The sequence below is a fragment of the Sarcophilus harrisii genome, chromosome 1 (assembly GCF_902635505.1).
Source record: "Sarcophilus harrisii chromosome 1, mSarHar1.11, whole genome shotgun sequence".
Taxonomy (NCBI): domain Eukaryota; kingdom Metazoa; phylum Chordata; class Mammalia; order Dasyuromorphia; family Dasyuridae; genus Sarcophilus; species Sarcophilus harrisii.
Window position 1 is genome coordinate 645,651,152 of NC_045426.1, and position 22,070 is coordinate 645,673,221.

Here is a 22,070-nt window from a genome sequence, read left to right on the forward strand (position 1 = left end):
AACCTACTGACAAGATGCCAGCAATAGCAGATAAGTCCAAGAGCTCCAAGAATGGTAGCACCTCCCAGATCACTGACCCTGCTTCTAGCCTATCCACTGCTAGTGGATCTTGTGGAAAACAGCCTAGGAAAGCTATGAAGAAGGGACCAGACATCATATCTTACAGGATAGGAAAGTCAGTCTGATGGGGGAACCCTATACTGTTCCAACTTTGGGAGGAACTCTTGAGAAATTTTCCTTGAATTCTTGCCTCTGCAAAAGACCTGCCCTAGGTAATCAAGACAAAGTAGTTTCATTCTGTTATCTTGGTGGGTTAGTTGAGTCCAGGACCACTCCTACTTAGCTTGAACTTAAGTGGTCTCATTTAGCTGGAGATCTAGATTTCTATTGACCTCTATTGAGCTGAAAATTGGTTCAGAACCACTCCCAGTAAACTGTCCCATTTTAGTGGAAATCTAGACCTGGGGGCAGTAATCTCATTCCATTGAAACTATTCAATTTGAAGATCTTGGTCTAATTTCAACTCAAACTGCCCCCAGCCCCCACTCAAGATAAAATAAGTTACTGTTCACTCAATTCTTTACAGAAGGACAAAGTAGGAATATGCCATGCCAAGGAATTTCTGTCTCTCCTTGGCATAGCTACTTACAAGGACCCCCTGCCCGCTGAGAAGACATTCTCTTTTCAGCATTAACCCCTTTATCTCTCTCACCTACTTCTCTGTCAGGACCTGGCAGAATCCAAAGCAGCTTGCTCTGCTTCCAGGACCCTGCCCGCTGAGAAGGCATTCTCTTCTCAATGTCAGCCTCCATTTCCCTAACAGGACCTTGCAGAGGGCCAAAAACAGGAATCATGTCAGGCCAAGGGACCTTTTGTGGCATAGCTGCCTCTGAGGACCTCCCTGCCCGCTATGAAGAGACTCCCTCTCCTCAGTGTTAACACCTCTTCTTATCTTTCTGCCAGGATTTCTCTACATCCCTTGCTTATCTCTCTCTGCCAAGATTTCTCTGCTAGGAACTTTATCTCTGTTGGGACCTTGCCACTGAGGAAGTCAGTCTTCCTAGCAAAGGCTGACTTCTCAAAGCCAACAATAAACTTCTTTTTGCCAGTCTAACTTTTCAGGTTCGTGAATTCCTTCATGAAGAACCACTGTGCCGACCAGAAGGGGTTCCCACAATTCTCTGCCCTGCACCGAACCTCATCAAGTCTAGCTGAAGCAATGGGGCACTCCAAGAGAGAAACAGGGGGCAACATATACCAGACAACATTGATCCCATGCCACCATCACAACCAACTATTGACCAAATGAACCCATTGTGCAAGTGCTACAACACTCAGTTCCTCAGCAGCTACAGCTACTGAAGATGCAGAGAAAGAAATTTTTGACACCAGAGTCTTTATTACTATTAAACGGTTCAGCACCAGAAACAAATATGGTTTTATCAAAGAAATAATCTTAAAGATGAATTACTATCTGTTTTACCACTGGTCCCTGAGCACTATGGTCCCTAGCTATTTGATTTACAGTAAATCTCCCATATGTGTCGTCCCATCCTATAAGATTGTGAATTTCTTGAGAGCAGGGATCTGTCCATTTTTTTTTTTACTTTATTCCTGGTGCTTTGACCATAGTAAGACAATTGTTTTTGTTTTTGTGAATTTATTCGTTCTCTGGGCCTACAAAATGTAACAGAAACATTCCTAGCTTCCTCCTTATTAATCAGTTTAGCTAGTGAAGTGTCAGTGATAGGTCCTTATAGACTAAGCAAACTTTCATTGTTGACTCCCAATTAGAGAAACCACCCATTGGAATCTTAAATGTGACCTAGCACATTACACAATCTGAGTACTATATTCTTATGTATCTTGAGTCTTAAGCTATCAAACACACTGGATCTTGAGTTCTTTATCAAATCTGAACTATAGGAAACCATGTCCTGAGCACACCATTTCCCACAGTCTTGGAATATCACCCAGTCTTACCACTAAGTTATCATATCTTTTTTGTCCTGGAATATTAGAAACACCAAACCATGTATCCTGACCTTTGCTCTATCATATAATCTAAAATTATTGTTTCTCAGTTCTTAAATTATCATAGACCCTTAAGTTGTTCATTTAACTAAATTTTCTTAAACTTTAATTCAGTAATTACACTAGACTGTTGGCAAGATAAAATGTTTAAATAAGATGCAATCCTTCCCTTTAGAGAGTGTATAATTTCTAGAGGAGGTGGGGGGAAGACACCAACTCAGATATTCATAGTTTATTTTATAATTTGATAAATACCTTAGGGATATCCTATGTGAAATTCACTGGGAGAAGATCTTTTTCAAACAAGGGGATAGAGCAAGTGTTATGCTAAAATGGCTTTTAAATTGGGCTTAAAGAGATAAGAATCCAGCAACACAATGGGAAGACACTAAGGGGTCCATGGTCCCAACTTGAGAAAATGCAAAGTAGAGGCATGTGGAGTGTTTAGTGGTCAGTTTGCTTAGAGCATAATGCAAAGATTAGAATGAGATAAAGATGGTATCAGATGGTGAAGGTTCTCAAATGCCAGAAACAAAAAAAAAAAAAAAAAAAAAAAAAGGAGAATGAACATTATCTTAGAGAAAAAAAAGCCATTGAAAAATTTTGAGTGAAGAATTGACAGACTAGAGCTTGAAAGAAGTAGAAGAGAGAATACAAGTGGAAAGATCTATGAAAGTATCACAGTGGTCTTTAGGGTGATAATGAGCTAATATAATAGTGAAAATAAAGGGATAAAGACAAATGTTAGAAAGGAGGAGGAACAGAAATATAGAGTGGTATCTGAAGGACAATGGAGGAGAGGGTGATTCAATTATACACAATAAACTGTGACAAAAGTTTCAAATAGATCAAGGAGGTTAAGATTGAAAAAACGTAGTGGATTTTGTGGATAGGGGAAGTTATTGAGAGAAACTCTTGAATACAAGGATTAGGAATGGAAGCCAGATGTTCAGATTTCAGGAGATAGTGAGAAGTGAGTTAGCAGAGGCAATGGTTACAAATAACTTCTAGTAGAATTTTAGCACTGAAGAAGTAGAGATGAGTTGTAAGCTGAATGGACAATAAAAATAAAGAGGATGGGAAAGACAAGCTTGTTTATAGGCAGAAGGAAGGAGCCAATGTTGAGACAGATCTTGAAAATACATGAGAGAAAGGGGAGGATGGCACCTGGAGCATGGTGCTGAAGGAGGCAGGAAGAAATAATACCAGACACACACAACCCACATTTGCTGATTTTCTTCACTGAAATTTAGCATCACAAAACTAGGAGTAGAAAAGGGAAAAGGTGGGGATTACCTATGATGAAGACCTATAGTCCAGAAATGGAGAAAGGGGAGGAAACCAAAGGATTTTAGGGTAGAAGTCAGGAAAACATTAGGGGACCCAGGCTAGATCTAGAGAGAGAAAAGTGAAACCAAAGCAGCTGAGAAGGCCAATGAGAACAAGAATAAACTTTAGACTGGAATGTTTCCTGAATTTTAGATCTTCACATGTCTGCAAGTCTCATCCTCAGGTCCTGAATCATCACCCACACTGAGTCATTCTGCACACTCTAAATTTAGATTATTTATACAATATTCTATGTCCTGGGCCATGACCATGGCCATAAGGAACCCTGGAGTATCACGTCATCACAAAGGGAGTTACAGATACTATCAGGCTGGATTGAATGGTCTCACTTTTGATCAAATTGTTTAGAATTAATTTCATTATTTCTACCCTTTTGCCTTTAACTCACCTGTAAACTCCTGATCAGGATGAGATGGTTGCAACTTCACAAGGTCTGAGGACAGAATGATATCATCAGGCATAGTCTTAGGATCCACTGAGCCCAGGACTTCCCTCTCTGAGTTAGGATATTCCTCATTAGCCAACCTTACCACATGCCCCCCCATTATTCTAGGAATCCCATCCCAACTTATAGAGTCCCCTCTCTCAGTAAGGAAAACCTAGAATATTTTAATGGTCTAGAATGAAACTTCCTACACAAGAACTCTTTGGTCCAACCCACAACCACTATCCAGGGAGCCCCTCTTCACTACAATATTTCTCCCTATTTCCTGCTTCTGTCCCTCAATGATCCATAAAATACTTCCAAAGCACAAGATGCCCCTTCTTGGTACCCCCTCACATCCCCAGGCAGGGACTGCTCATACCTGCCTGGAAGGACACAAGGGTCTCTTTCCCAAGGTGCTGCACTGAGCAGGTTACTGAGTCATTCTCACCAACCCTGCCAATCTGGATGGCGCTATAGGTGCCATGAGCTGTGGGCGTCACAGTGAGGGCCTGGGCTGAGACTGAAGCCTTAGGGGAGGCCAGGGACACATGGAGTTCCTTGGGATAGAAGTCACTGATCAAGCAGGCCACAGCATCCTGACTCCTCATCAGGAACACATTGGGTGACAGAGGAGCCCGAGGTCCTGCAATCAAACCATGGCTTCCTGTCATTCAGGTGGTCTCTACAAGGTAATCCTGCCAGCCTGCAACAGACTCGGTTATGGGCAGGCACATGAGAACAAATAAATGTGAAAAGCAAACCTCACCCACTTCCCGGCCCCCTCTCAGCCCAGGTCTGGCCCCTTCTATGGGACAAAAACTCATGAGCCCAAATAATTGTGAAAAACAGATGCCAGCCCTTGCCTCAGCCCAACTTTTATGAACCTAGATTGTGTGCCCGTGGTGCCCCCCCCCCTCCCCCAGACCACAGCTCCTTTTTTCTCCCAAGACTCCCTACTCTTGACTGTCACTGGGGCTGTCAGGGATCTTAGGATTTCACACATGGATATCCCAACTCCATGGACTCAAATCCCTTCAGTGACCTACCACAGTCCATAACCAGAATTACTGCTCAGAGAAGGTATACTAGTTCTGTTTTGTCACACAGCTTTGTAGTCAAAAGAGAGGTCTGAAAAATGGGGGACCCTGGTTCTGATCTGATCACCAGCACTGATTGACTATAGGACCTGGAGTCAATCCCAGGGTTGGGGCTGGGACAGAGGAGGCACTCACCAGGCTCCACAGTCACATCTGTCCCAGGGCCAAAGACAAGCTTGTCTGTGTCACTTCCATCACCCACCCTCCTTGCACAGTGATAATGGCCAGAGTCCCCAAGGCCCAGGCCTTTAATCTGAAGGAAAATCTGGCTGCTGTTGTCCTCCCTGGAGGAGATTATACGATGTTCATTGGTTTTTGAGGATGTATGGTCAAGGCTGGATAGCCACCGAGGGGGAAGTCCAGGGTCCCAAAGGTACCAGCCTAATACACTTGTCTTGAATTGGAAGCCAGAGGTTAGGCATTTGAGGCGCAAGGTCAGGCTGCGTGGGTAGGGACCTCCTCCTAATTCCTTCAACTGGATCTTATCCCCTGCATAAGGCAAAAATGACGGGATTAGCATTAAGTAGGGACAATACAACCTTTCTGCCTCCTGAGAGTAAAGATCTTGATTCCTTAAACCTTTTAAATTCCATTCTTTCCTGGACATTTCCTACCCACGGCCACCCCAATTCTAGACACTTAGTTTAGGACTCATTTCTCTTTAGTCATTTATATGACTCCCAGCATTTCAAGAAAACTAGAGCATGATCAGTGGCAAGATTTAGGAAATGCCAGAGGTCAAAGTTTTTCCTCAGTTTCAGAGGTAAGGATAGGCAAGTTTTCTTAGTGTCCCAGATTCTCAGAGATCCTTAGGATTGGAAAGTGAAGTACCCATGGTCAGGAGGGTAAGAAATACAACTTCAAAAGTTACAAAATTCTTAGAGAAAGGAAGTATTAGGGGAGAAGGCTGAGCATGAGAAGTGATTTACTTAATGAGCTATCAGCCCAGTCCCAGGTTCCCCCCACAACCCTGCTACCAAAAAGCATATCCAGAATCCCAAAGGTACCAACCTATTATATTTGCTCTCAGAGGGTCTAAATGATGATATTCCCTTGCTCAACACTTCTGACTCCTGATAGAAATATAGAAACTTACGTGGAAACACAGACACTTCTGTTCCTGGCCCAAAATCATCCCATCTATCTCACTGTGACACAAGAAGCAACCTAAACTCTTCATTCTTGGGTGCAGGTTGGGGAGGGCACTTGGAGGTGGCAGGAAGTGGAATAAAGGAGGGGCAGAGGAAGGATACAGGAAACTAGTGACAAAGACATGCAGGGTCAGGTTTATGGGATATCTAACAAGCTCAGGAGGTTCTAGAGAAATGGGGAAGTACCTAGTGGATTCCAACCAAAAACAAGTCTTAAGTCTCAAAAGGTCCTCTAAGATCACCCTCTTGAAAAGACTCAGGCAAGTCAGTAATTTTGAAAGGGTTAGTCTTTGCTATATAGACAGAACAGCTATCTACTTGATTCTAGAAATGTCCACTTAAATTTCTGTTCTTTGCCTCCTACCAGCTAACAGTGAGAGTTGGAATGCTCCATCCCTATCACATAATAAAGTAATAATAACTAATTAACAACAAATTGTTAAATAAAATTTTGAAGCTTGCAAAACATTTTATAAATACTATTTCATTTCATTCTCAGCACAATCTCATGACAATCTTTTTGTTATTATATCCATTGTACAACTGACATAACTGATACAGAAGAGGTTAGATAACTTACAGTTATATAGCTAGTAAGTATTTGAGGCAACAGAGAAAGAACTCTGGGAGATGACTAAAAACCATTACATTGAATTCCCAATCCCTATATTTATGCTCACCTGCATTTTTGATTTCCTTCACAAGCTAATTGTACAATATTTCAGAGTCTGATTCTTTTTGTACAGCAAAATAACGTTTTGGTCATGTATACTTATTGTGTATCTAATTTATATTTTAATGTACTTAACATCTACTGGTCATCCTGCCATCTAGGGGAGGGGGTGGGAGGGTAAGAGGTGAAAAATTGGAACAAGAGGTTTGGCAATTGTTAATGCTGTAAAGTTACCCATGCATATATCCTGTAAATAAAAGGCTATTAAATTTAAAAAAAAAAAAAAAAGTATTTGAGGCAAAATTTGAACTCAGTCTTCCTGACTCCAGGCCCTGCACTCTATCCACTACCCCATCTAACTGTGTTCCTATATGGAATCACCAAAGAAGAATGAACAATTGAAAGGAAAGTACAGGAGATTAACCTAGTGTCTGGTTGCAGAACAAATAAGAACCAAGAGCAGAATTTTGGGTCCCTCAAGATCCAGCTGTGGTTCCCCAAAGAGGACCGAGCTTTATCTATTTTGGATCCTACCTTGTTGAGCAATCTTTCTTGGACCTTGAGGGATATTTAAAGTGACTCTCATGGGTATTATTTGAGGTGACCAATTCTCTCAAGAAGTTTGGGAGTTTTTGAGCTGATTATTTTCTGATATGTTTCATGGGACTTGAGTTGATCAATCCTATTAAAAACTTGAACCAAAATGAAGGTCCAGCCACTTTGATTTCTTCTTTGACCTTTCTGACAGTATCTGTTTCTCAGAGATTATGTCATGGAGAGACCCCAGTGACAAAATTTCTGTAATATATATTCAAAGTCAAGTAAAACAAATACCTACATTGTCCATTTACAGGAAAAAACAAAAAGAGTGCAGACATTCTGAGTCTGTCAACTTTCTGTCCCAAGGTGAGTGACATACTTTATCATCCATATTCTTTGACTGGAATTCTTAAGTCTTTTAAAGTTGTTTGTCTTTCTCCCTTTTGGCCCCCTCACCCTGGAAGTCCACTTTATCCAAAGCCTTCTCACCTTCTCACCTCCATTCTTGAAGTCCCTTCCACCTATCAGGCAGTTCCTCCCAAAACCTCCATTTTGAGAAAGTGTCCATCCAGCCATATCTCTATTTCTCTCTGAACTTCACTCCTGAGTCTCTCAAATATCTCCACTTGTGTGTGGGCACACAGGCATGCACACACAAAGACACACACACTTTTCAGTTTTCATGCTATTGTGCTCCTTTGATGTATTACCTATATTGTCTTCTTCCATTAGAATACAAGCTCTTTGACGGGAGAGAATGTTTTGTTGTTGTTTGGACTTATATTCTTAATACTTTGCATAGTTCCTGGCTCACTTACTATGTTAAATAAATGCTTGTTGACTTGGCTTGTTGACTCTTGATTCTGCTCTTTCACTTTGCATGAGCTCATATGTCTTCCCTGGATCCTCTGAACCAGTTCCTTTTATTATTTCTTGTAGCACAACAGTCTTCCATCACATTCATACATCATCATTTTTCCCAGCCATTCTCCAGTGATGGCCAATTTCTTATTTTAAAAAAGAGCTGCTATAAATATTTTTGTATATATGGATCCTTTTTTTTTCTTTGATAGTTTTCTATTTTTTTTTTATTATTAAAGCTTTTTATTTACAAAGAATATACATGGGTAATTTTTCCAACACTGACCCTTGCAAAACCTTTTGTTCCAAATTTTCTGTTCCTTCCCCCACTTCGTCCCCTAACTGACAGGTAGTCCAATACATGTTAAATATGTTGAAATACATGTGAAATCCAATATATGTATATATATTTATTTATACAGTTATCTTGCTGCACAAGAAAAATCAGATCAAGAAGGGAGAAAAAAACTGAGAAAGAAAACAAAATGCAAGCAAATAACAATAGAGAGAGTGAGAATGCTGTATTGTGTTCCATACTCTGTTCCCACAGTTCTCTCTCTGGGTGTAAATGGCTCTCTTCATCACTGAACAAGTGGCACTGGTTTAAATCACCTCAATGTGGAAGAGAGCCGGGTCCATCAAAATTGATTGTCATATAGTCTTATTGTTGCTATGCATGATGATCTCCTGGTTCTGTTCATTTCACTTAGCATCAGTTCATGTAAGTTTCTCTAAGCTTCTCTGAAATCATCCTGCTGGTCATTTCTTACAGAAAAATAGTATTCCATAGCATTTATATACCATAATTTATTCAACCATTCTTTAATTGATGGGCATCCACTCATTTTCCAGTTTCTTGCCACTACAAAGAGGGCTGCCACAAACACTTTTGCACACATGGGTCCATTTCCCTCCTTTGAGATCGCTTTGGGATATAATCCCAGTAGAAACACTGCTGTATCAAAGAATATGCACAGTTTGATAACTTTTTGAGCATAGTTTCAAACTGCTCTCCAGAATGGTTCAGTCGATTCACAACTCCACCAACAATGTATCAGGATCCCAGTTTTCCCACATCCCCTCCAACATTAGTCATTATCATTTACTATCGTCTTAGTCAATCTTACAGGTGTGTAGTGGTATCTCAGAGTTGTCTTAATTTGCATTTCTCTCATCAATAGTGATTTGGAGCATCTTTTCATGTGGCTACAAATAGTTTCAATTTCTTCAAGTGAAAATTGTCTGTTCATATCCTTTGACCATTTATCAATTGGAGAATGACTTGAACTATTATAAATTTGAATCAGTTCTCTATATATTTTAGAAATGAGACTTTTATGAGATCCTTTGGATGTAAAAATGTTTTCCCAGTTTATTGCTTCCCTTCTAATCTTGTCTGTATTAGTTTTGTTTATACAAAACCTTTTTAACTTTATATAATCAAAATTATCTATTTTATGATCAATAATGATCTCTAGTTCTTTTTGGTCACAAATTCCTTCTTCTTCCACAAATCTGAAAGATAAACTATCCTAGGTTCTTCTGGTTTGTTTATATCATTCTTTATGTCTTGATCATGAACCCATTTTGACCTAATTTTGGTATATGGTATTAGGTGTGGGTCTATGCCTTCTTTCTGCCATACTAATTCCCAGTTTTCTCAGAAATTTTTGTCAAATAGTGAATTCTTATCCCAAAAGCTAAAGCCTTTGGGTTTATCAAATACTAGATTGTTATAGTCATTAATTATTTTGTTCTGTGAACCTAACCTATTCCACTGATCAACTTCTCTTAGCCAGTACCAAATGGTTTTGATGACTGCTGCTTTATAATATAGTTTTAGATCTGGTATAGCTAGGCCACCTTCATTTATTTTTCTCTTCTTTGAAATTTTTGACCTTTTATTTCTTCCAGATGAATTTTGTTGTTATTTTTCCTAGGTCAGTAAAATAGTTTCTTGGGAGTTTGAATGGTATAGCACTAAATAAATAATTATTTAGGGAGTATTGTCATCTTTATTATATTCACTTGACCTATCCAAGAGTTTTGTAGTTTTGCTCATATAGTTCCTGACTTTCCCTTGGCAGAGAGATTCCCAAATATTTTATATTATCAACAGTCATTTTAAATGGAATTTCTCTTTGTATCTCTTGCTATTGGATTTTGTTAGTGATATATAAAAATACTGATGATTTATGTGGATTTATTTTGTCTCCTGCAACCATGTAAAAGTTGTGGATTATTTCTAATAGTTTTTTAATTGATTCTCTAGGATTTCTTTGGTATTTTTAAGATACAAACATAGAAGTCCTATTGTGAGTCAAAAAATATGCACAACTTAGTAACTCTTTGGACATAGTTCTTAACTGTGTTCCATTATCTCTAGACTAATTAATTCATAGCTTCACCAAACTAATCAGCATGATTGTTTTTTCACAGCCCCTCTAATATTTGTCATTTTCAAGTTTTTGGTAATCTTTAATAATCTGATGTGTGTGTGGTAGAAATTCATAATTGCTTTAATTTACATTTCATCTTTGTGAGGTTTTGCTTCCTGCTGCCATCTTCAGGGCTCAACTCTTCCAAAACATCTTTCAACTGTAGTGTGCTAAATTATAGTGACTACAAGCTCTCTGTGTTGTGCTGATACAGCTTTAATTATAGCCGCTGTTTTCAGCTGATGAAATCCAACCAAATTGCTTTGGGAAAACATCACTTTTCATCAATTAATCAATCAATCAATAAAGATTATTACTAAATGCCTACTTCCTGCCAGGCACTGTGCTAAGCACTGGGAATACCAATGTTTTAAAAAAGAAAAGAAAAAAAGAAAAAAAAAAAAAAGACAGTCCCTGCCCTCAAGATTCTTACAATCTAATAGGGAAAGACAACATACAAAATAAAGCTGAAAAGGAGAGAGAGAAAAAAAGAAGTGGTAATCAAGGAGCCTGACACAGGTACATGCTGGAAAAATGTCTCAGAGAGGTCATAAAAATAGTATAGTCAGTTGAGAAAGGGGGAGATATATGAAATGGGTTCTTTTATATATGGAAGTTTGGAGTATATGACCCCACCCTCACTAATCAGAGGGGCAAGGGGTAATGATGAAATCACCAAGGCTGATAAGATCTTTTAGAATGATAAATTTATCACGATAATGAGCTTCCTATGACATGATTGAGAAATCAATACAAGTTCCCAAGTAGAACATCCAGTTGAGAAATTACAGCTCTATGAATTTAAATATAAATTTATAATGGGTTCCCTTTCACTTAAAGCTGGCTGGAAACCAAAGAAGGATGCAGGAAAGAAAGAAAATAGAGTTTTATTACTTGAAAAAAAATTTTAATAAGAATGGGCCTACTCTCCCACAGACAGAGGTAATTTAGGAAGAAATGTACTCCCAAAATATTAAAAGAAAATGTCTGTATTTTTCTGTTTATTGTATGTTCCAAATAAATATACCTTTATAAAAGGAATTGATGTCCACTGATTAAATTGACAAGATGCTAGTCACTGGGATTTAATAGTAGGGGAAGCTGAGGTCTGTGCTTAAGCCAGCTCAAACTGGTTCATGAAAATCAACTGAATTTTCAGCATATTTATAATGTAGAAATTGGCAAATGCTACAAATCAGAACAGGATTTATTGTTTTATTAATTTCTAGACTAAGAAAAAAATGTTAACAATAAAGCTTGAAAAATGTGTCAGAGCCAAGATGGCGGAGTAAAGGCAGGAACTCGCCCAACCTCTCCCTAAACCATTCCAAATTTCTTTCAATAATGACTCTAAACAAATTTGAGTACCAGAACATCCCAAAAGACAGACTAGAACATTTTTCAGCTGAAAAGAATTTAGAAAGTCATCAAGAAAGGTCTGTGACACCAAGGTAGGGGTCCATATGCAGTCCTGGGTCAAGTCCCATCCTGCATAGGCTCAGCCTTAATCCTGGCCCCAGCTCCATTTCTGAATCAGCCCCAGTACTGTTGGCTTCTAGACCTTTCAGCCCAGAGACACCAAAGAGGATATAGAAAGTCAGCAAAAAAGGTCTGTGGAATCAGGGTTGGAGCCCAGTGCACAATCCTAACACAGGCTGCACCAGTGCAGCCTTGGACCAAGCCCTGGCCTCCACCCCATCCCCAATCCCCACCTGTTCTGGTCCCAGTCCCAGCCTTAGTTAGATCCCATCATCAATGAGGTGGGACCTCTGAATCAGCAATAGCGCTAAAGACTTCTGAACCTTTGGGCCCTGGGAACATATGGGGAGGACTTGGAAGGCTGTTGGAATACACAGGAGCCACCAGACAGTAGTTGCTGGAGATCCAACCCAGACCGACAGAATGGATTTCCTCTTGTGAGAGGATGATACAAGAAGACTAAGAGGCCATTGCTTTTCTCTGACCTCTCTGACTGAGAGGCCATTGCATTGTCTGACCTCTTTCTTCTTCCCATGCTCCCAATTTATTTCATTCACAGTCTGCAACACCTGTGTCAGCAAAGACTGCCCTGCAACTCCTTCAGATGCTATGATTCACAGCTATGGAGGGTCTCGGAAAATTGACCTCTCCCTTAACAGAAGATTACTGGAGAGGTTCTGTGGCAACAAGATGAAAATTCCTCTAATTCACTGAATGACCACGTTTTCTTCAGAAGTAATATACTCAGTTTTGCTGAGTAGGTGATTTTTGGCTGTAATTCTGGTTCCCTTGTTCTCTGGAAAATAATATTCCAAGTCCTCCAGTTCTTTAAAGCAGAAGCTGCTAAATCTTATATTATCCTGATTGTGGCTCCACTATATTTGAATTGTTTCTTTCTGTATGCTTGCACTATTTTTTCCTTGTCCTGGGAATTCTGGAATTTGGCTATAATATTCCCAGGAGTTTTCATTTGGGGATCTCTTTCAGGAGGTGATTGGTGGATTTTCTCAATTTCTATTTTACCCTCTGATTCTACAATGTTAGGATAGTTTTCCTTGATAATTTCTTGAAAGATAATATCCAGGCTCTTTTTTTGATTATGACTTTCAGGGAAACCAATAATTTTTACATGATCTTTCCTAGATCTGTTTTCCAGATCATTTATTTTTCCAATTAGATATTTCACATTTTAAAAAATATTTTCTTTTTTTTTTGACTTTGCTTTATTGTGCCTTGATTCCTTTTGAAGTCATTAGCTTTCTTTTGTTCAATTCTATTTTTTATGAATTATTTTCTTCAGTGAGCTTTTGTATCTCCTTTTTTAATTAGCCAATTTTGCTTTTTTGCATTCTTCTCCTCATTAGCTTTTTCCATTTCCTTTTGCACCATTCTCAATTTTTTCCCTAATTTTTACTCTCTCTCTCTCTTTCTTTTGCACTTGATTATCAAAATACCTTTTGCAGTCCTCTTTCCTGCCCTGGAGCTTTTAGTAGTGTTCCTGCTCCACTGTAGCTGTAAGATCATGTTCTGAGTCATCAGAGTTCTGCTTTGCTGATGTTCAGGCCCTGGGATTGGATCTGGGACTGCACTGACACGTCCTGCACTTGGACTGTATACCAGACTCCCATCCTGTTGCCATAGACCCTCTCCAATGACCTTCCAAGTTCTCCCCGGTGTTCCCAGTGCCAAGAAGTCCAGAAGCCTCTAGCACTGTTGCTGATTCACCTGTGTGTCTTGGTTTTTGTAATATGATCTTCCTAGGATGCACTACTGTGTATCCCAGTTACACCATGATTGATATTTCAACTAAAACCCCACCTTCCTCAGCTCTCTCTGTTCTCTCTTCACTCTGCTCACAATGCCAATCACAGAGTTTTGTGGTCCTTTGATGTGGAATCCTTAGGTAAAAAGGGGGGGGGATTTTAAAGAGAACATCTGTGTGCTCCACCTTTATACCATATAAACTACCTTCCAAAGATTCAAGCCTCACTTATAGAGAAAGACCCTCTTCTTATTCTTCCACTGAATTCTCTGTCATCAAAAGTAATTTTTTCTTGTTATTCAGCAGCTTTATAATATGAAGGTTCAAAATCCTCTTAAATGTCTGACCTATTTGCTATTCTCCACACACAACATTCCACTAGCCATCTCTATGCTACTAAATAGCTTATCTACTATGCCTGTAATGCTCTCTCTTTTATACTCCTTCACAGAAACTATAGCTTCCTTCAAAGTTCAGTTCAAGAGCCATTTCTTCCAGGTAGCCTTTCCAGAGTCTCCTCACCCCAACCACCAGTTTCTATTATTCTCCCTTTAGATATTACTTTGTATCTGTTTTTTATATATTATGTACAACAGAACATTGATGGACAAGGGGGCTGAAATATTTTCTGCTAAGATGTTCAATTCTGCTTTCACGAGGACCAGATTCAGTCCCAGGGGAACTTAGACAATACAGAGTAGGGTAAGGCCTCTGTTTCTTTATCTGTACAATTACAAGTTTGGATTAATTAATGTCTGAGCACCTTTTCAGGTCTAAATCTATTATTATGAATTATGTTTAACATGTGCATAGCATAGCCATTCAAACTTTCTTTCTCTGGGCTATTTTGTTCATGTCAATATGCCTTCACGTTGGCTGATCTGGGTTCCCAGAAAAAATCCTTCATGATGCAGAATATATATCATTCACTCCTGTAACTCTCAAGCCTTCACCAGTGTGCTTTCAAGTACAAAAGATCAGCCTAACACAATGACATCATTAGATCTTCAAGAGAAGCATTTACTTAACAATGAGACATATAAAACAAATGCAGTAAAAATCAATATACAATAAACTACTCATATTCCTGAGCCAAATTCTCCCACTAATAAACTTATTGTCCATAAGGAGAGTAGGCAGTGGCAGAAACCTAGTAGGAAAGAATAAGAGTAAAGAAAACCCATGTACTGAGGTACTTCACCACTTGGAAAACTAGAGGCTTTAACATCCTTGAATCATTTAGGAATAATATTCACCAAAGTCACTCTTCTACTTTCTGGTCTTTCCCTTTCTCTTGTTTGGCAAATCCTCTCCTCTTCTAGAAATGGTGATAGCTGATTTCTGGGTCATATGCACAAGATGAAAGATTGTCTTCTCTGATCCTCATAATCTTTCAAGTCTCTCTAATATAGGAATTACATACCACAAAGACAGTAAAAAGGGGAACAGCTAACAACAAAAAAGTATCTCATGAGTACTACTATGTGACTAGTACCATACAGAATTCCATTGGGAAGGTCTACTCTAAGGCTATTTAAACAGAGGATGAGATCCTAGAGCTCCATATCTCAAAATACTATTACTCTGAGAGTGAAGAATGACCACTGTGAACATGAGGACAGAGACTGCACTTTCTCAAAAGGAAATAACTCTGATGTGTCTGGTACAATCACCAGTATCATCCCTCCCCGCTCTCTTGTTCCCCAAAAGAATAAGGAGAGACCATGAGTATAAGAGTGTATGGCCTTGTTCCTTTTGTATGTGAGCAGTATGTTTGCAGAAAAGGATAGAAGATGAATTTCAGCATGATGAAAAAGAAATCATTTTGTGAAATAATTATGATGCTGTCCTTTTCATATGAAAACACATTGTGTGAAAAGGGAAAAAGAATCTTCTATGTGCCAAAACCATAAAATTTGCATGTGAATATGATTTTTGGACAAATTGTAAAATTTCATTTTAGACAGGGTCAAAGAAAGAATTTTTGAATAAAGGAAAAGGAGGATTTAATCACTTTAAGAAAGATATAAAGTGCTGCCCCTTTCACATGTGAATTTGGTCATTTTAAGAGGCATAAAAATAACTTTTGGGCATAAACTCCATATGTGAAAAAATAATTTTAAATAGAATAGATGCAGACCATTAGGAATACCCAGTAGGGAACTGAGAGGACTTATGTGAAGACAGAGAAAAGAATGCAGTCAGAGGCATTGTGGTCCAGCAGCTAATTTTTTTGTGATTGTGTTTCAAACTTGAGAAATTAAAATTCACAAAGCAATAAATCAAATAACTCAAGAGTGTGAGATGACTAAATAATAGCTGTTGGTTTCATAACTAGCAAAAGTTAGATTTTGTGAGTAAAATGGATATAATACTAATATCTATCTTCTAGGGTTGATATCAAGATCAAATAAGAGAACAGTTGTACAGCACTTTAGAAACCTTAAAGTGCTATTATCACTAGCTATTATAATTATGCAAGCTATTTTACCTCATAAAGGAAAGACAGATCACTGTGTACCAAGAAGCTCTAATTTGGACAATTGAGGGAACTAAAGAATCAATCAATAAGCCTTCATTATGTATCAGGAGCTATGCTACGTGCTGGGAATATAAAAGAAGGGGAAAAAACATTGTCTCTGATCTAAGGGAGCTCACATTCTAATGGAGGAGGAGACAACATGGAAATAGTTATGCATATGCAAGATATATGCAAAGTAATGCAATTTAATCTTAGAGGGAAAATATGAGTAGTGGGGTAAAGAACAGGGAAGAGAACAAGAAGGTATCCTGCAGAAGATGAGTTTTGAGCTGAGTTTTGAAAGAAGTCAGGAAAACAAGAATTGAAAGGTAAGGAGAGCATTCTAAACATGGAGAATAGTTAATGCAAATGCATGGGGTTGGAAGTTGGAATACCATATGCAAGAAACAAGTAGGTCAGTGGTAGCTGGGTCACAGAGTATGTGGAGGTGAGTAAAGATTATAAAGATTATAAGAAGATTGGAAAGGTAGGAAGGGATCAGGTTGTGGAGGGGTTTATATGCCAAGCAGAAGACTTCATATTTGATACTTGCTGCTTTGTAGGTGGGGTAACATAATCAGAAGTTTGCTTTAGGAAAATCACTTTAGTAGCTGAATAGAAAATAGATTGAAATTTAAAAAGACTTGTTATAAAGAGAGCAATTTAAAAAACTATTGGAAATGTTAAAGGAAAGTAAAAGGAAGTGAGGTATCTGTACTAGGATGGTAGCTGTGTGAGTACAGAGAAAGGGATACAAATGAGAGAAGCTATGGGGGTAAAAATGATGATACATGGCAATAATAAGTGTAGAAAGACTGAGAATGAAGAGGAGAGAATCACAGCAAGGTTGTGAGCATTGTCATTACTCTCCACAATAATAGAGAATAAAGGAAGAGGGGAGAGTTTTGGGGAAAAGGTAATGAAATCTCTTTTGGACATGTTGAGTTTTAGATATCTATGAAATATCCAACTTAAAATGTCCAAAAGGAAGATGGTGACAAAGGAGTGGAACTCAGGAGAGAAATTATATAGATCTCAGACTCATTTGCTTAGAGGTGATAATTGATACAACTGGGAACTGATGAAATCACCAAATGATATATTATGGAAGGAGAAAAGAAGAGGGTTCAGGACAAAGCTTCAGAAAACAGTTAGTGACCAAAACCTGGATGAAAATTCAGCAAAGGAGACTAAGAAAGAGGGGTCACACTGGTAGGAAAAGAGCCAAGAAAGTGCAGCATCATGAAAACATGAAAGTATAAAAAATGCAGGAGTAGATGATTATGTCTATCAAAGGCAATGGAAAGGACAAGAAGAATGAATGATGGCAATTAAGTGACTGGTAACTTCGAAGAGCCATTGAATTCCATTGAATGATGAGGTTACAAAAGATTTAGCAAATATATATTTAGCAGTGAATGAGAGTTAAGGAACTGAAAGAAACCAAGAGGAGATGGCTTTTTCAAGGAGTTTGATTCAGAAAGGCAATAGGATGGGAGAAATGGGACAATATTTACCAGGAATGACTAAATCAAGTAAGCATTTTTTAAAGGATAGGGAAGACCTAGGCGTGTTTGGAGGCATCAGGGAAGTAGTCAGCCAGTAGAAGAAACTGAAGAATAGGGATAAAGTGAGAATAATAATAAAGGGCAATCTGCTGGAGGAAATGGAAAACACTGGGAACTAGAGTACATGTAGAGAGGCAAATCTTGCCCCTCCCCCCCCCCAAAAAAAAAGAAGGGTTATGTCTTTGTTAGAAATAGGAGATAAAGGAGGGAAGGGAAACATGATCAAATGATTGAGATGAGGAGGAAGAGAGAAGCAGAACCTTTTGGTAAATGATGCAGCAAGAGAGGAATTAAGAAGAACCCAGCAGAACAACAGCCAAGAAGATACCAGCATTCAGATGCCTACAAGGCTTCAACTATTGTATATGAGAAACTGTAAAGTGAAAGCAAAACTTAGATCTTTGTGAATTTTTGGTAGATGAGGTTTACTAGCCTGCTGATTGGAAGAGAATTTAATTCCCTTCGGCATTATCTATACGAGTGAGATGAAACTTTTTAGAGATGTCTGTTGATCACTGCTTCCCTCCCTACTCTCAAAGGGAAAAACAGAGGAAGAAATAAAGGCTTTGTGGCTACTTTGTTGTATAATATGATAGCAGAATCTGATTGTGATGAGGTGGAGATGAATGAGGTACTTTTTGCTCAGAGGTCCAAGTTCACAAGTTCAGAAGCAAAAGAATTCTCTAACTTCCAGAGACTGTGGCAAAAGGAGGCTTTATTAAAAGACTCCAAGAGGAATTCTCTTAGGCATATCTTTCTAGATGGAGAGATAGATCTGCAAATAATCACTTTTCAAAGATCCCTTTTATGTGTACTTACACATAGGGGAAGTTTGATAATTCTCAATTAAATGTGAAATCTTGCCTGGGAGTGTGACTTCCTTACAAATCAATAGGAGCTTGATTTGCTTTTGAATGGCACAGCTTATCTAACTCTGAGACCATTTGGAGAGATAGATCAAAGGCAACATGGTTTCTGTGATTTTACATAATTTATGGAGCTCACTCAGGTCATACAGAGTTCACCCCATCAATAGGACAACATAATCTCCTGTAGCATGAAGAGTTGGATGGGCCTATCTGTGTTACCTAGAGTCATCCTGATGACCTTTATGGTTCTTTTGGCTTAGGGGAATTGCTAGTTGGTATAAAATTATAAATAATAATGCAATGTTGGTGGAGTTGTGAAATGATCCAACCATTGTGGAGAACAATTTGCAACTATGACCAAAGGGCTATAAAACTGTGCATACCCTTTGATCCAGAAGTGCCATTACTGGGTCCATATCCCAAGGAAATCATAAAGAAGGGAAAAGAATCCACATGCACAAAATGTTTGTAGCAACTCTTTTTGTAGTAGCAAAGAACTGGAAAATGAATAGATGCTCATCAATTGAATAAGTTGTAATTCATGAAGGGAATGGAATGTTATTGTTCTATAAAAATGATGAACAAGTTGATTTTAGAAAGACCTGGAAAGATTTACATGAACCGATGCTGCGTGGAACAAGCAGAACCAGGAATATATTGTACATATTTACAGGAAGATTGTGTAATGATCAACTATGAAAGACTTGGTTCTTCTCAGTGGTTCAGTTATCCAAAGCAATCCCAATAAACTTTGGATAAAACACCATTTGCATCCAAAAAGAACTGTGGAGATTGAATCAAAGTCAACACATGCTATGCTTACTTCTTTTTTCTGGTTTTTTTCTCTTGTGGTTTTTCCCTTTTGTCAAATTCAAAAGTTGCTAAATGAAAAATGAGAACTCCACAGAGTATATCAGCATAATAGTTCATTCATTTCTAAGAAGGCAGCATTTAATTATATCAAAATAAAGTAAAAGTAAAGCTTAGAGAGATGTAGGATTCTTGTTTTACTAAAACCACAGATAAAATCCAATTTTATACAGATATTAACAACCTAATGTGCCTTTTGATGCCCTGAAGGCTATTTGATGCCCTGAATGCTACTTAGATTGCAAAGATTTAGGGTGCATCTCAACTACTGAGTGCTGATTGCTTAGTGATAATGACATAATTCTAGAGAGGTGAGCTGGAGGGAAGGATCTGGAAAGATAGAAGAGTAGGTTGCTAAATTTCAAGCTTTCCAGGTTTCCCCTACAAATAGAACAATAGGGCAAACATAGACGTTGAAAAATCAAGAAGACCTGGGGCAGGACAGGGGTCCTCCTGAATCCAAGAAGATTTGAAAAAAGCCCCTGGACCAGGAATTAACCTGTGTGAAGTGCAAACACTTCTGGATTAAATCCTCAGAAACAGAAATTGGAGAGAGATGGGCTGAACACTTCTATAGTGTTCTTGACAGACCAGAATCAATCAACGTTGAAGTCATTGACCATATACCTCAGATTGAAGTCAATCCTCCCCAAACTTGAAGTTCCAACTGAAGTAGAGGTTTTGAATGCCATTAAGTTACTTAAGTTATGTGACAAAGCATCTGGTACTGATTTTATTCCACCTGACATTTAAAATGGGGGCGGGGAGGGAGGGTCCATTGCACCTTCAAAAACTGACTGAAATTTTCTGAGTTATGATGGCAAGAGGAGGTTATCCCCCAGGAGTTTGTGTGCCTTCATATTCCATCTCTATAAAGGTAAGAGGAACAGATTGTGTTCTATGACAATAATAGTGCGGGGGAGAGGGATGGGAAGATCTCTATTTTAGTCATTGCTGGCAAAATTGTTGCCAGAGTCTTTCTTAATTCTTCACTTGGAAGATAGTCATCTACCTAAGAACCAATGTGGCTTCAGAAAGGGCAAAGGAAAAACTGGTGTGGTGTTTGCTACCCAGCAACTCCAGGAAAAATTCCAGAACAGAATTATATATACAAAGTTTGTAGAACTGACCAAGGCTTCTGATACTGTCCGTTGTAAGGGCTTATGGTAAATTATGTCAAAATCTGGTTGCCAGAAAAGTTCATCACTATCATACATTAATTTCATGATGGCATGCTTGCCTGGGATCTGGGTAATGAATAATGCTCTCATGCTTTCCTAATTACTAATAGAGTGAAACAAGACTCTGTACTTGCTCCAATTCATGATGTTTTCAGTCATATTGTCAAACACCTTCAATGAGGAAGAACACAGCATCAAGGTCTGCAACCACACAAGTAAGAGATTCTTCAACTTGAAAAGATAATAAGCTAAAACTAAAGTGAAGTGGGGTCTTGGGGCCTGATTTTTTTGTTTGAGGAAGATTATACATTCAATGTAGCCACTGAAGCTGAGACGTAACAAAATATTGATTGATTCTCTGCTGTTTGTTTTCATTTGGGCCTAATGATTAATACCAAGAAATCATAGGAGCTCCATCAGCCAGCACCACCACCATATATGTGGAACCATCTTTAATGGGGAATTTTGAATATCTTAGCAGCACACTTTCCAGGGAAGTACACATTGAAAATGAGGTTGATGTGTATATTACCAAAGCTAACGTGGTGTTTTGGGAGGTTCCAAAAGAAAGTGTGAGAGAGAAGTATTAGACTGATTACCAAACTGAAAGTCTACAGAATCATTTTGCTAACCTCATTGGAGTATGCCTGTGAAACATGGGACAGTGTACCAATGTTGTGCCAGGAAACTAAATTGCTTCCATTTGAATTTTCTTAGGAAGATTCTGAACATCACCTGGCAGAATAAGATACCAGACACTCAAAATAAACTGCCAAGCATTCAAACTCAATTACAGAGAGCACAACTCTGTTAGGCTGGCCACATTGTTTGAGTGTACAATTACCAGATGTACACTTGCCAAAAAAGAATATTTTATGGAAAAGATACACTACAAACCCTCACATAGTAGACAGAAAAATCAATATAAGGACACTCTCAAAGTCTCTCTTAATAACTTTGAAACTGATTGTGGGGCATGGGAGACACAGCCACAGGACTGCCTAGAATGGTGTGCTCCTATCAGAGATGACACTGTGCTCTATGAGCAAAGCAGAATTTGTTATGCCACAGTTCTCTTTAACTGTTCTGACTTGGTTTCCCCTGAACTAGTTTCCTTTGTCTCACTTTCCTTAGCTGTTCTGTTAAATCCCCTTAGTCGTAAAAACCCACTCTAGTCCATTAATACTGGGGACCGTTTACTCTGAGGTTATATATTGCTAGCAAGATAAACAAGAGAGCAGAACTCCTG

General features: G+C 38.6%; 1 protein-coding gene across 1 annotated transcript in view; it reads right to left on the reverse strand.

Annotated features, from left to right (window-relative positions):
- LOC116420766 (immunoglobulin alpha-2 heavy chain-like) overlaps positions 1 to 22,070 on the reverse strand; it is a 60,033-nt gene that overhangs the window by 507 nt on the left and 37,456 nt on the right. The window contains exons 3-5 of the mRNA XM_031947705.1: positions 5,044 to 5,397; positions 4,191 to 4,454; positions 3,773 to 3,817 (exon numbers count right to left, since the gene is read on the reverse strand). Coding sequence (XP_031803565.1) covers positions 3,773 to 3,817; positions 4,191 to 4,454; positions 5,044 to 5,397 — 663 coding nt within the window. The remainder of the gene's footprint in view (positions 1 to 3,772; positions 3,818 to 4,190; positions 4,455 to 5,043; positions 5,398 to 22,070) is intronic.